The 13,958-nt window shown below is 55.9% G+C and overlaps 5 protein-coding genes across 6 annotated transcripts; all 5 read left to right on the forward strand.

The window, feature by feature from the left end:
• Window positions 1–570: 570 nt before the first annotated feature.
• On the forward strand, window positions 571–2,615 carry ABB37_05159 (protein-tyrosine phosphatase 1-like protein; the record flags this gene model as incomplete). Its single annotated transcript, XM_015803100.1, has 1 exon — window positions 571–2,615. Exon 1 carries the CDS (start codon window positions 1,149–1,151, stop codon window positions 2,613–2,615), a length of 1,467 nt encoding a protein of 488 aa, XP_015658616.1. The 5' UTR covers window positions 571–1,148.
• An 842-nt stretch (window positions 2,616–3,457) lies between these two features.
• On the forward strand, window positions 3,458–6,455 carry ABB37_05160 (hypothetical protein; the record flags this gene model as incomplete). Its single annotated transcript, XM_015803101.1, has 1 exon — window positions 3,458–6,455. Exon 1 carries the CDS (start codon window positions 3,663–3,665, stop codon window positions 6,453–6,455), a length of 2,793 nt encoding a protein of 930 aa, XP_015658617.1. The 5' UTR covers window positions 3,458–3,662.
• A 490-nt stretch (window positions 6,456–6,945) lies between these two features.
• ABB37_05161 (hypothetical protein) lies at window positions 6,946–8,965 on the forward strand (the record flags this gene model as incomplete). The annotated part of the gene is made up of 1 exon (XM_015803102.1): window positions 6,946–8,965. The coding sequence occupies exon 1, from the start codon at window positions 7,031–7,033 to the stop codon at window positions 8,963–8,965; it is 1,935 nt and encodes a 644-aa protein (XP_015658618.1). The 5' UTR covers window positions 6,946–7,030.
• Window positions 8,966–9,434: 469 nt separating this feature from the next.
• ABB37_05162 (putative mitochondrial hypothetical protein) lies at window positions 9,435–11,496 on the forward strand (the record flags this gene model as incomplete). 2 transcript variants are annotated; one of them, XM_015803103.1, is made up of 1 exon in its annotated part: window positions 9,435–11,496. In XM_015803103.1, exon 1 carries the CDS (start codon window positions 9,973–9,975, stop codon window positions 11,494–11,496), a length of 1,524 nt encoding a protein of 507 aa, XP_015658619.1. In that variant the 5' UTR covers window positions 9,435–9,972. The 2 variants fall into 2 exon arrangements, with proteins under 2 accessions (XP_015658619.1, XP_015658620.1); XM_015803104.1 differs by having other exon boundaries at window positions 9,443–11,496.
• Window positions 11,497–12,016: 520 nt separating this feature from the next.
• Window positions 12,017–13,430, forward strand: ABB37_05163 (hypothetical protein; the record flags this gene model as incomplete). Its single annotated transcript, XM_015803105.1, has 1 exon — window positions 12,017–13,430. Exon 1 carries the CDS (start codon window positions 12,207–12,209, stop codon window positions 13,428–13,430), a length of 1,224 nt encoding a protein of 407 aa, XP_015658621.1. The 5' UTR covers window positions 12,017–12,206.
• Window positions 13,431–13,958: the final 528 nt, after the last annotated feature.

A 13,958-nucleotide genomic window follows, 5' to 3' on the forward strand; every position in this document is an offset into this window, starting at 1 on the left:
GCGGAAGAGGCGTATCTGCCTCACACACGTACACACACGCCTTGGAGCGGAAAGGAAGGAACATCGAAATGAAGGCTGCGTCCATAAACTCACACCCGATAAGCTGCGAGTAACACGTGAGCAACAAAACGAAAATCAAAAAGAAAGGTTTATCGTTTTTCTTTTTTAAAAATATAATAGACTACCGTTCTTTTTCGACCCCCCCCCCCCCGGTCGGGGAATTCCACCTCCGGTCTGGTCATGCTCACGCGGTCGATTTGCCGCACATGTAAAGGGAAAATGTATGTCTCTGCTTTCCCTCCACGAACAGAGAAGCCAACGTTGGCGTTTCTGCCATTTCAGCTTAAGAACGCCATGTCAAATTCAGAGGAACTGTGTCGAAGTCGGCGAAAAGCATCTCCTCTTCTATTTTTCTCCTCAACGGCTCTATTTCACCGCTTTCTGTTAACGCTGTTTTGTAATCGCTTTTTCTTTTTCTTTTTCAAACTACCCCGCTTCCATTCGACCACGACGTTTTCGCGTGCGCTCTCCTTGCCTGCCGATTATTATTGTACCTCTCTGCTGTACCTCAGTGCCGTGTATACTTCTGTGGTGAGGACTTCCACTGCTGCCGTGTGCTGCGTGAACCTGACCAATACATCAAAAACGCGCTTTACTCAACTACTGTGTCCGGTTGGTGCATTGCTCTTCGTCAAAGTGTCCACGCAAACACACTCATCAAAAAAGACGAGTTCGTTGCACTCAATCTTCGAAAGGAGCCCTTGAAGATTGAAAGTCTTTTTTTTTTTTTGCAAGTCGCGTGGAATCAGCGCGAGCGCCACGCTTATACAAACTCTCTTGCATACTTTGATAGTGTTTTTCACTGTTGGAACGGCTGCGTCTGTCTTCTGTGATTTCCATACATCTGCACAGCTTTCTCTCTTTTTTTTTGTTTTTTGTAAGCACTGTCTTTCTTAGTGCGGCGCTGGCGTTTTCTTCGGTCATTACGCACCGTATCACCGCCACACTTCACCTATACACACCGTGTTTTGCTGACCTGCCTGCGTCATCTTTTTTCCTTTCTTTCGGAATTGCTGAAACGTCTCTTCTTGTTTTCTGTTTTTGCACCTTTAATTCATATACATATCCCAGCGACAAAAAAGGCAAAGATGAAGGACAGCAACTCAGCCAATGGCGGGCCCGTCTCACGCCTGAGAAGCTCGCCAGGCGACGAAGACATCCAGCCGTCCCTTCCAAGCAACGCAACCACTTCAGCCACCGCCGCCAGCTCTAAAGTGCCGGAGAAACTCACCGACACCTGCTCTTGTGAAGGCGACAAGGTGCACGAAGAGACGCCTGTCCGGTGCGCCGACGGGCCGCCAAACACGCCGACGACGTCCAATGCGGAGAGCAACTCGCAATTCGACATCCTCAGTGAACCGCTTGAGAAGCAGTTTGACCGCATCGAGAAGGAATTTGCCACGTTGGAGGCCCGCACCATGAATCCGCGGCAGTACAACTTCACCTCGTCCTACGCCTTCCCCACCAAGAACCGTTACATCAACGTGATGGCAAACGAGGACACCCTCTTTCCGCCGCTGCGGTCGCCGCTAGCCGCGCGCTCCTCCGCGCAAAAGCCACGCTCGACCGGCCAGCGAGTTCTCAACACCCTACGTGGCAGCCCGGCCACTGCGGGCGAGCCGGCAGCTGCCAGCGACGACGTCAGCAGCATCAAGGCGAACTTCACCACGGCCAGCGGCAAAAACGTCCCTTTGTACTTCAACGCCAACACACTTGACTTGGGCGTGGAGCCGATTTTTGTCGCCTCGCAGGCGCCGGTGCTGGACTGCATGGAGGATTTCCTAAACGCGATCTACAACTACGAAATCCCTCTCATTTTGATGCTCACCGAACTGCAGGAAGCCGGCTTTGTCAAAGCGGAGCGGTACTGGCCCGCTGACAAGGGCAGCGGACTGGCCGGGGAAGCTTTTGGGAACATGGCTGTGTACAAGGATCTCAACGACCCCTATAGGACCGACGCGAAGCATGAGTTGATCTGGCGTCCCTTTTTTATTCGACCGTGCAACGCGCCGAAGGAGAAGGAGCACAAGGTGACGATGGTGCAGTACGTTGGCTGGCCAGACCGCGGCGTACCGGACAGCACCGAGTCGTTTGAGGAGCTGCTGCGCATTATTGCCGACCGAAACGCGGCGAATCCGAAGACGCCCGCGGCGGCTGATGCGATCAGCGGGGCCTCGAACTCCAGCAGTGGCGGGAGCAACAGCGCTTCCGGCACTCGCAAGCCGTCGGTGCTGGTGCACTGCAGCGCCGGCATTGGACGCACCGGCACGCTCATTGGCGCCTACGCGGCGATCAAGCTGATGGAGGCGGGTAAGTTACATCGGGACAGCATCTGCAGCATTCTGTCTGTCATGCGCAAGGCTCGATTTGGTATGGTGCAGCGTATTGAGCAGTACATGTTTCTCTACCTTATCGTGTTGCAGCACCTCGGGGCGGACACGACGCAGTTTGCAGCCCGCATGCAGCCGCGGGCCGATTTGTACAATTATCGATGGATGGAGGCGCAACAGGCAGCGATAGCGGCACGCCAGGCGAGGCAGCAGCAGCAGCAGTAGTGACGATCGTCTTTCTTTTGGCTGGCCGTTCAACTCTTTATTCTTGCGTTCTGTATTTCTCCCCAGAAGTCGGCGTTGACTTTGCGCGGACTCAGAACGAGAGAAAGCGATGCGTCGCGGCGAAACCAGAACCTTGAGAGTACATATATATAGACCTGAGATCTCCTCTTTTTGCAGTTATGACGGCTGAGGTCTACTGGTGTGTGTGTGACAGTACGTTGCGATGACGGTGGAGCGCAGCGGTGTTGGGCAAGTTTGCAGTCTCCATCACAGGCCGTTTGCGTACGAGAGAAGCATGGGAGTGGTTGCTGTAGAAGCGGAAGCTCTTCCCTCTCCTCTGGTTTTTGTCCCCCCCCCCTCTGCATGAGCCTCCGCCCCTCCTGTCAGAGCGAACCAATCTCTGTTGCTGTTTTGTTTACTTGTTTATCTTTCTTTACTGATTGGCTTGTGTTTGTGGGATGAGCGTTCACGTGTGTGAGCGTGTCAGTGTAGCTCACGCGTGTGGTTAATAGCGGTTGACTCAAATCATCTATGATAAAAAGGTTCAAACAGCAGTAAACATGTATATCTGCTATCCCATCCCTTTGATGCTTACCATCGCACTCCCCTGAGTATCACACCAAACACCGAAGTCTTTTCACTGTTTTAAGGTTGCCAACTTCATATGCGTAGATGTTGTGTTGTGTTGTTGCGGCATTCTTTCGTGCCGTGCGTTGGCCTTATTTTTTCTCTTTTGTGGAACGTGCAGCAGATTGAAGTTGTTTCTGGGCTCCCTTTCTTCTTGGCATCTGACGCCTTCTTTAAAACGCTGTTGTCGTCTCCTCTCTTCTCCTCTCCTATGCAGTCTTCTCTTTTCACGTGCTTGTAGCTCTGGTGAGTTTTTTTTTTTCGCTGTTCCCCTTGTCATACAGCATGTAATAGAGCCTCTTCACTGCTTGGCATCTCTTAGTTGTTCGAAAGGCGCACAGATCGAAATCTCCCGCTATCTGCTTCTAGTTGTTTTGTTCCCCCTTCTCTTGTACGTACTCGGCGTAGAAATCACGCGTAATGGACAGTGGCAAGCGCAGACAGTACGTTGCACCCTCTATCGGGGGTGCTTCTGTGCCCAAGACGGCGGCGGCAGCGGCGGCAGAGGCGGCCGCAAAGCGTCTCATCAGCCTCCGTCGCACCGCCGTCGCCCAGCAGCAGCAAGATCAGCCAGAACAGCACGGCGCACTTTCTGGCACCTCGTCTCCCCACATCTCTCAGAGTTTCCCTTCGGCGGATACCGTGAACGGCACCACCGCTGCGCGTTCGTACGCCACGTTGGTGCGTCCAGGCGATGGGCGAGCGCCATCGCTTGAGGCATCCTCTTCATCGCAGGCCTCCCCACAGTGCTCCTCCGCCTCCGTCTCTCCGTCTTACTCTGGTGCACCGCCGCAGCAGGAGCAGCCCTTCTCGCCCAACTCTCTTCGCTTTCTACACGAAGGAGTTTCCGATGCTCGTGCCGCTGCGGCTGCAGCTGCCCGACGACAGGAGTATCGTTCGTTCCCGCAGATGCCGCCAGACCCGACCGCGGCTCGTGTGAGAGCCGCAGCAGCGGCGGCAGCGATGTCCACAACCGCCGCCACTTCCCCGCCCCCCGCGCACGTCAACGGTGAGCAATTCAATAGTAATGCAGGCGAAAACCGAGCCTTTGAACTCCCACGCCCAGAGTCGTTTCGCGCGGCAGGTCACCCCTCGTCTTCCGTGGCAGCAGCGGCGGCGGCGGCGGCGGCAGCGGCGTATATGCGCGCGCGTGGCGGCCACCTTGTGGCTCCGGCAGACCCCAACAGCCGGACATCTCCCACGCCCTCCTCCGCCTCTTCGCCGGCACCGACGCTGCCACAGCCACTTTCTGTGCATGATCAACGGCCAGAGACAACTGGACCAGCCGCGCCTTTCGCACGTCCCGCTCCGAATTCTTCCTTTCCCTCTGCGTTGGCTTTATGCGGCAGCACAGCGACGCAGCGCCTGCCTGCGCGGTGGTCACCGAGTAAGCGCGAGCGTGAAGACAGCGACGGCACCGGTGAACCGGAAAAGACGGAAGGAGTTCACCAGCGAACACGTCAGACACCCAAAGCAGATCCTTCGGCGGCACGACAAGAGGTCGGGGTCTCGAAGGGGAAAGACAATTCTGCAGACGAGGGCAGCAGGAGCAGCTCCTCCGCTTCTGCCTCCTCTGCCTCTTCTTCCTCCTCCCTCGCTACCTCGCGCGACGCCACCGCAGCTACACACCCTACAGACACGTCCGTCCGCCACCACAACGGCCACCATCCTCTTGAAGTCATCGCCGCGCCGCGGCTACACGATAGCAAAAGCGAAACGAGTGGTGCAGATGTCGTGGCAAGCAGCACGGGACCGTGGGGTGGACTGGAGCGAGTGGACCCCCTGCGCATGGTAGTACCGGCTCGGTCGTTGGCAGCGGTGGTGCAACGCGTAACGACGACCACCACCGCTGCTAGAGCAGCAGCGCCTGCCCCGTCAGCGGCTGAAAGGGACGATGAAGAAAGCGAAAATATTGTCGGTACTCTATGTCTGGAGACCGACACAGGTACGGCGGCAACAAACGAAGGCGACTGGGCTGTCCGTCAAGCTGCCGAGAGTGAAAAGAAAGAAGCAGCAGAAGAGGAACATTCCGAGCTGATCCGACTTCGCGCAATTCTCGATGTGCGTGACCATGAGTCGCTGGAGAGGCGTGCGACCAAGGCAGCCACGCTTCCTCCGCCGCCGGCAGACTTCGTGTTGGACCTCCTGCAGCAGCTTCCCGCCTCTCCGCGCCGGGCGGTGTACAGCTGCGACGACTGCCCGTGCACCGCCACGGAAGGCATCAACGAGGAGTTTCACGACTGCGTACAGCACCTCATGACGCGCATCGTCCTGCGGCGTGATGGACGCGCCGGTGACGCCGCAGCGGACGGAAACATGTCGCCCGCCCCATCAACGGACGCCACCGCAGACCACGTGAAACCCGCACAGCAGCGACACCCACGTCGCCCGGACGAAGTGACGAGGAACATGCCGTCCGACGTGCGGGATGTGGTTGCCTACGCGCGATTTGTTGTGCAGCAGCGGCAACAACTGCAGCAAGGTCACTCAACCATTGTCTTCGCGAACACGTCTTCGACGACAGCCGGCCGTGGCACCTTCGCCTCTCAGAAGGAAACGTGCGAAGAAGATGCAATGGCAGCTGCTCATCCGCAGCTGGGCTCCCTCAAGGCTTTTGTGGAGGCAAAACTGTACCTCATGCAGTCGACGAGCGCGAACCCCGAGTCGACTCCTATCGGCCAGCAGGGAGAGGAGAACATCGCGTCGCCTGCGGGGGAGCTAGGCGGCAGCGGTGGCCGGCTTGCCGCTTCGCTCGGCGCAGCCCATCAGCACTTTGTCGACGTCGCTCGCGCCGCCTCCTCTACCCGCCAAGAAAAGGCCGAAGCCGCGCAGCAGGCGGAGCAGCGCCTGGCCACCTCCGCGTTGTCGTGGCGTGAAACGTTCCAGACGTTTCTTCAGCCGGACCGGAACCGGCTGGAGAACCTGAGTTCGCTGGACGGCAGCTGGCAGCATTTGTTGGACCGGCAAGGCGCCAGCGGAGACGTTCTGCAGCGCCTACAGCAACTTCTCCTGCCAAGAGACGCTTCGTCCGCCAACTCGCTGAGATGCGGCCAGCAGCAGCAGCAACAGCAGTGGGAATGGGGAAAAATGTCCAAAAAGAAGCGGAAGAGAGGGCGAGGACGTGCGCAGGCGTGCCAAGATGGGCGCAGCGGGGGACTCGAGCTGCCATTACCGCCTTTTGACTCTTCCTTCCCTCTGCCTATGGATGAGTGAGTTTCTGTGTGTGGCCGGAGAAGCACAGGCGTGCACTCTTCGCGCGTTGCTTTTCCTTTTCCCGGTTCCAGGCAAGGCTGCGAGAGTGGGACTCTCTTTACCTGGCCGCGGAGAAGATGCGAAGGCGATACCCCTTCAGCGTTTTTTTCTTCTTCTTTTGAGTCTCTGTTACTAAGAGGAGCCAAGTCTTTGCTACTCCAGCGTCTCTCATCTTAACGCAGAAAACGGGGAACCCCCGCTAATTGGGCGTGGAAGACGGTAAATGGTGTGGAAATCCGCCAGGTGATGTCCCGTTGGATCTCTATCCTACGTGGAAGTCATACGGAATAGCTAATGTCGCCGGAGATGCTTCATTGTTAACGCTACATCTCGCATTTCTGTGATTCTTTGTTCTCCCACTGGTGGGGTACTACGGCGCACACACGCACGCCAACAACAACTCAACCATCTCTTCGTTTGCTCCTTCTTCTTCTTCTTTTTTTTTTTTGCAAGAACAACGTTACTTGACGGGACCCTTTTTGTGTTGAGAAGCGACAGGCTCCTCTCGTGCTGGCTCTCTCGTTCTGATTCACTTCATGGAGGCTGTCATCTATAATCATGCCGGCGAGGACGCCGCGCAGCGACGCGCCGATCTCCGTCAAGCGATGCAGGCGTTCCTGACCGACACATCCTCCTGCACTGCTGTGCATGTTATTGGGCTCTTTGTTCGCATTCCAGTTCCCTCCACCATCACCGCTGCAGCTCCCTCGAGCGCTTTCACGGCAGACAACGGTCCTTCCTCTTCTTCTCCCTCTGTTGCTACGCCGCACGCACCGAAACGTCAGCGCAGCATGCAGAAACTGGCGTGGTGTGCGCTGGAGGCAGAGCGACGCTTACGACAAGCTGCTGAAGATGCCGCAGAGCTAAACAGGTGGATGCTGTACGGAGCACTTCACCACGATCAACAGCCACGCAACACGAGAAACCATCAGAATCACAAGACGAGGAGTCCGTCTTCTTCAGTGATAGTATCATCGATATCGCCGCCTGTGTCTGCCGGGGTGAAAGTGGTGGTGGTGGCCTATCTAGCTCCGCAAGCACGGGACGATGTGACCGTGTACGAGAGCTGGCAGCGGTGTGCCGAGGCGTGCACGGCGGCGTCCCCGTCAGCAGCAAGCAGCGACACAGTTCACACATCGCAGACGACACGGCGACTGTCGCCGCTGCACCGGGCCGCGTTTGTTGCCCTTTCGCTTGGCACACCGTCGTTGCTGTTGACGTGGGCAGAGCACCCTAGACGCTGTTTTGTGAGCAACCTGCTGCTTCCTCACCAGAGCCTGTTGATGGATTTGTCGTGGTGCATCGACGCACTACACACGCCGAGGGCGGAGGGGGCGGGCAACGGTGAGACAGTCGCTGATGGGACTGGGCGAGGTAGAGTAACAAGTCAGGTGCTTCTGGATTTGTTTTCGCAGGATGTGCTGCCGGCTCTGAGGTTCCCCAAAGGAGACAGCCGGTGTGCGTTTTGGTTCTCGTACGCGAGCCTGATGGCCGCCTTGCATCCACGTGTGTTCCTGGGCGATGGCGCAGAGTTACGCCTCGCCGTGCAAGCCGCGCCGCAAGAAGGACGGCACCGTGAGAGTCGCATCAGCAGCAGCGGCATCGTGGATAACGCCGACGCGTTTGCGGTAACACACCAGCGAGTCCGTCAGGTCTTCGGCGCGCTCTTTCAGAACTCCCCCACAGCACCCGGCCGCACACAGGCACTGCGCGTTTTGCTGAGCTATGGCGGCTCTGTCTCCTCGTTGAAACGCCAGCTGGTTCACGTAGCTGGTGGGCGGGACTGCCGCTGCGGGGGTGCAAGTCCATTTAGCGCTCCGACATCCGCTGCTGCGCTGCTGCGGACCCGAAGCCTTGTGGACATCCACGCGTTGTTCGGGGTGTTGATGGGCCATGACCGCACCGACGTCTACGCTGCCGCGGCGGCCTTTGTGCGCACGGCGGTGCGACGATCCGCGACGCCCTCCCGTGCGGCTGCGAGCGCAGCAACGGTGCGGGTGGCGCATGCGCTGGAGAGCACGCTGGTGCAGGTGAACGCTGCCGACACAGCAGCAGCCGCAACGCCGGCATTGAGGGGAACGGCAAATGCGTTTGTGGAGGTCGGGGCTCGTGCCTTGGCGCGTAAGCGGGCTCGCCTAGAGAGGTGCCGTCTAGGGAAGACCAGGTCACACCTCCGTCCACGCGACTGCGCAGCACGTGCACGCAAGCATTCGCTGGCGCGCAAAGCACGGCAGGCGTCGACGCTGAAAGGTGCAAGCACAGGTGCAGCGTCGCGGAAAGCCGGTAAAAAGCGCCATCCTGAGCAGCAGCAGATCGATACGACTAGCACGGTGATCGCCAAGCACGCAGTAGCGGCATCTGCCGCTGGTGCTCCTCCGGCAAAAAAGTCCAAGGGAGAGGCGGTTGCACTTCCTGGGACGGTGGCCAGCACGGCGAGCGAGACACTCTGTTGGAGTGTGGACGTGGGCTGAGGAAAAGACAGCACAACAACCTTTTCAATCGCACCGGGTACATTCTAATTCGTTTAAGATGTTTCTGCTAATAGTAATGTACACTGTGGCGCATCGTCCCCCTAAAAAGCGTTCGTACTGTTGCTCAGTGGTCTCCTCGATGAACGTCTGCGCTATGGCGTGGTCCTTTGGTTTGTGTGTTTGTGCGGGGGGTGGGGGGGGGTGCAAATGTAAACCTCCCTCCCGTGAAGGATCTCAACAAGCAGCGGATTGGGCGAAATTGACCCCCTTCGATCGTTCATCGTCTACCATGCTCTTCCCATCTTCCTTTTTTGTTGTTGCCCTGTGCTCTTTCACTTATCTTTCGCCTACGCCCACCGCTTCGGCCGTCAACCTCTCTCCCGCTCTCCTGCTCTCCTGCTCTCCTGCTCTCCTGCTCCGTCTCGCTCTTCTCCACGGCGTCGCACTTACATGACACACATCGATGAAAAGAGTTTCAGCCGCTCTACTCGAATTTTGGTTGTACGCAAACACAGAGACTGCTGTTAGTATTATTATTATCTATTCTTTTCTTTCACGCCCGTCACTTGCATCTTCTTTTTCTTTTATTTGCTCCTAGCGTTTTTGTTTCTTTGTATAACCCTGAGAGCGTTTTTGCGAAGGTGGTTTGTGCACTTTGGGGGATCTAGCTTTTCCAGTTATTATACATTTCTTACTCTGTTTTTATTATTATTTCTGTCTGCTTCGTTCTCCACGTTAGAATCGCCGAAGGTCCACCAGCCGCAAGCGATCTTCACAAGGGGGAGGACCAACAAAAGAAAAGCTTTTGTTTCATCTTTTTAACTTCCGTCTTTCAACTGTCTCGCAAAAAAAAAAAGGAAGAAGAAGAAAAGGAAGCAAGCGAGCGAGCGATATACACATATATTGTCACTTCACTGCTTCACAGCGAATCTTTGTTTCTCTTTCTCTTTTCTCTCTCTCTCTCTCTCTTGCTCTCTATCGACAACGGCGTCGAAGAAGTGCCCACGATGAACCAGTTTGACGATGGCTTGGGGAAAGGAAAGCCGGGCAAGGCACCGGCGCCGATGGATGCCGGCATTCCGGTTGGTCGTAACGGAGCAAACACATTCGGCAACGACGGGGCCGCGTATCAGTACCCGGAGGCAGAGATCAACTACGACCAGCTGGACGGTGCGCCAGTCGACGGTACCCCTCTTTACCCCGACGCCGTGATGCACAACCCGAAGCTGTCCCGCTTCCGCATTCATGGGTGCAAAGACCTGTGGGCTGCCGTTCTCTTTGGCATCCTGGTTCTCTTTTCCATTATCTGGAGCATCGTGCAACTTGCCACTTACACATACGAACCGGGCAAGGGCGTTTCGCCTGCGTTTGATAACGGCAGTTCTGTCCGCGTGGCGTGGGTTGCGGGCGTGTGCGCCGTTGCAGTCGGCGGGTCTCTCGTGACTTCGTTTGCGCTGCTTGTGGTCGCGCAACGCATGCCGGTGCAGATGATCTACATTGCGAACATCCTCACGATTCTCATGTTTATCATCTCTGCGATTATGGCCTTTGTGCGAATCGACATTGTCGTTGGCATTCTCATGCTGGTCTGTGCAGCCTTCCAGGCTCTGTGGCTGTTCCTCGTGCGCGACCGGATACCGCTGGCAGCGACGCTGCTCTGCACTGCGGCGAAGCTGATTTCGAAGTACAAGTCGAACTTTGTGCTCAACATCGGGCTGTGCGTCGTGATGTTTGGGTACATTGTGCTGTGGGGCTTCGGCGTTGCAGCGCCGATCGACCGCCTCAACCGGCGCAAGGGCAACGGCGGCCACGGCTTCGCGATTGGACTGCTGGTGTTCGTGCTGCTGTGGGTGTGCCAGGTCGTGCCGAATGTGATGCACGTGACGGCCTCTGGCCTGATCGCGACGTGGTACTACGCAGGGTCAAACAATATGCCCCCGCATCCGACTATCGCTTCCTTCAAGCGGGCGACAACGACAAGCTTCGGCTCCATCTGCTTCGGCTCCCTCATCGTCGCCATCATCCAGTTTCTGCGCTGGCTGCTGGAGTCGTCGCGCGACAACGAAAACGGGTTTGTTCGCTGCTGCGTGGATTGCATGCTCCGCTGCATCGAGAACATTGTTCAGTACTTTAACCGATACGCATTTGTGCATGTGGCCATCTACGGCTGCGGCTACATCGAAGGCGCAAAGCGCACATTTGAGTTGTGTCAGCAGTGCTTTTTCGCGGCATACTTCAACGACTGTCTGGTGGTGCCCACGCTGAACATGTTCACCTTTGCCATTGCCATTCTCTTTGGCATTATAGCGGGTGTGGCCTCGTCGTCGTGGCCGGTCGGCGTGCTCGTGTTTTTCATGTCTGCTCTCGTGCATCAGCTGGTATTCACCGGCGTTGACAGCGCTGTGACGACGATCTTTGTGTGCTTCGCGGAGAACCCAGAGGCACTGCGCGAGTCGGACCCGGAGCTGTACGCGGCGATCCATGCTGCTGATGCCAACGGCACGAACAACAACGCGTCACCACCAGTTTAAGAAGTGGGAAAGAGAAGAGGAGGAAGGTTTCCTTTTTTTGTTTTGAGGGCAGCGATGGAGAAAACACCTGATTCTACTAACGTCTTCTTTAAGTCAAACAAAAAACACTTTATTATGCTTGGTTTTTATTTTTCCATTAAGTGAGTACCGTGACGTCCTTTCTTCATCTTACTGTTGACATACACAATCAGAAAGAGTTGAATGAGCTGCGAACGAACCCTTTTTTTTTAGAAAGCACCTTCCTTGGCCTGGCTCTTAGCTTCTTCGATTTGCTTTGAGGCCTGTAAAGACAGCTCGCAGATTTGCGAACGTTCTCAAACTGTGTTTCTCATCCCAAGTAATGAACTCATATTGTTTTCCCCAGTTTCATCTGTTGAATCCTGTGCTGGCTGGTGCTACCACTACCTACAGAAAAACAATGGAGTGGAACAGAGCTATCTTACGCTCCTCACTCCCTCACTCATCCTCTCATCTTTCCAGTTGTGGTCGTTTTAACTGACAACTTTGCGCCGGCACATATAGAAAACAAAATTTAATAGAAGCAGCACCATAAAAAGCAGTTTTTCTTTGCTGTGTGTTGACACCCGACAGCACTTGTCGAATACATCGCTTTATTTCACCTCATACGTTATTTGTTTATTTATTTACTGATCTCAAAGGCAGCGGCAGCAACAACAGAAAGAAAACTTCAATCCTTTACAAGCGAAAGCATGTTTGCCGGTCACACCTTCTATGTGTCCCTGACGACGTCGCCTCTCACCGTGGCGGCGTTGACGCAGCGAGGCGGGAGTGTAGTGTACGACGTGGACCGCGCCACATCCATCACCTGCGTTGTGATTGCGAATGAAAATGTTTGCAGCAACGCTGCGGCGTCTCCGGCGGCGCCACCGTGCTCTTCGTCTTCCGCCGCCATGCGTGGTGGACGTGGCTGGGCAGTTCGCAACAAATTGCCAGCCTCTGCAGAGGACCACATCCGCGCCGCGCGCGTGCCGGTGGTGTACGAGTTGTGGGTACATCAGTGCGTGCGGGCAGGTCGGCCACTCCTGCCGTGCCAAGGTGGCCCAGATGTGGTGGCCTACAACCCGTTTTTGTTTGCAGGGCTTCGCTTCACCACCACGCAGCTTCCGCTGCAGCTGAAGGCAAACATTGTAGCCATTTTGCAGTTTTACGGGGCCGAGTACCACCGCCACCTGCTCGACACAACAAACACAGTGGTGTACAGTCACATGCAGTTCAAGGGCGTCAGCAGCAGCGCAAATGTGTCCTCTTCCTCCTCAATCGACGCGTGCCCGTCCGGTGCAGTACCCCATAAGTCGCCGCCAGCCGCAGCCACGACACCTACGGTCACAGAGGCTGCCGCAGCACCTCTGACGAAGCTCTCGGTGGCGCGTGAGAGGGGCATGGCATGTGTGACGCCGCAGTGGGTCCAGCTGTGCCTCAATGCCGGGCTGTTGCTGCCGCATGCCGCGCCGTTGGTTGCGACACTTTCTACTCGCTCTATTTCTCTCACCGACGCTGCTGGCGGGCCCGGCGGCAGCGTTGAGAAGGCGCCATGTAGAGGAAATGACGAAGCGGTCGCAGACGGAGCTCCGGCGTTACGCAGTGCTGATTATCGTAGCGAGACCCAAGAGAGAGCAGACATGGAGAAACGGGTGGCGGATGCGCTGGATGACGTTGCTGCGCCAGTTGCCGCTGCAATTCGAACCGGCGCAGACACCACGGCACTGCTCTCTTCCACGGTGTCTTCCACTCCATTCACAGACAATCCGGCCTCGGAAGACACCGTGCAGCCACTCTTTACGAACTCTTCGAAGACTTCACGGCTTGCGACGGCGCTGGAAGAGTATCCGGAGGTGCGCGCAGCGCTGCAACTGGCGGATCGGCTTGCGATCAACGCGCCTGCCCGCCCCCACAAGAGACGACGCTATCGTTGATAACGACGCCTTTCGTGCTACTTTTGTTGCGGACTACACCCGAATGGAGGGCAGCTTTCTGTTAAGCGTAGCCTCTTTTTTTTTTCTCCCCTTACGCATATCATAGAAACACCAAGAAGCAAGTTTTTTTTTTTTACTCTCTTCTTGGATAGACTATAGAAGCACCTTGTGTACGCTGAACGTTCTCTCGTTTATTATTATTATATATTGCAACAGCCTTTTATTCTCACAGCTTTCAAGAGCAACTTCTTCTTGCTGTTACTTATCAAAGTTGTTCATAACAGCTTTGTTCTCTTTTTTTTTTAATCCCAGTGCACAATCATCATAGATCTCAGCGACGTGAGTTTTGCCGCTTACTCCACACCACTTGTGATTCGCGCTCAGTTTTTTTTATTCCAATCAATTGAAGCAGCCAAATGCGCAGGTGACGTCGCACAAACGCAAACACCACGAAAGAAAGAGATTTCAACGTCGTCGACACTGCCATCTGCGGCCCGTGTTCCTTACCCGACCAATTCCAACTCCGTT

The sequence above is a fragment of the Leptomonas pyrrhocoris genome, assembly GCF_001293395.1.
Source record: "Leptomonas pyrrhocoris isolate H10 chromosome Unknown, whole genome shotgun sequence".
NCBI classification, from domain to species: domain Eukaryota; phylum Euglenozoa; class Kinetoplastea; order Trypanosomatida; family Trypanosomatidae; genus Leptomonas; species Leptomonas pyrrhocoris.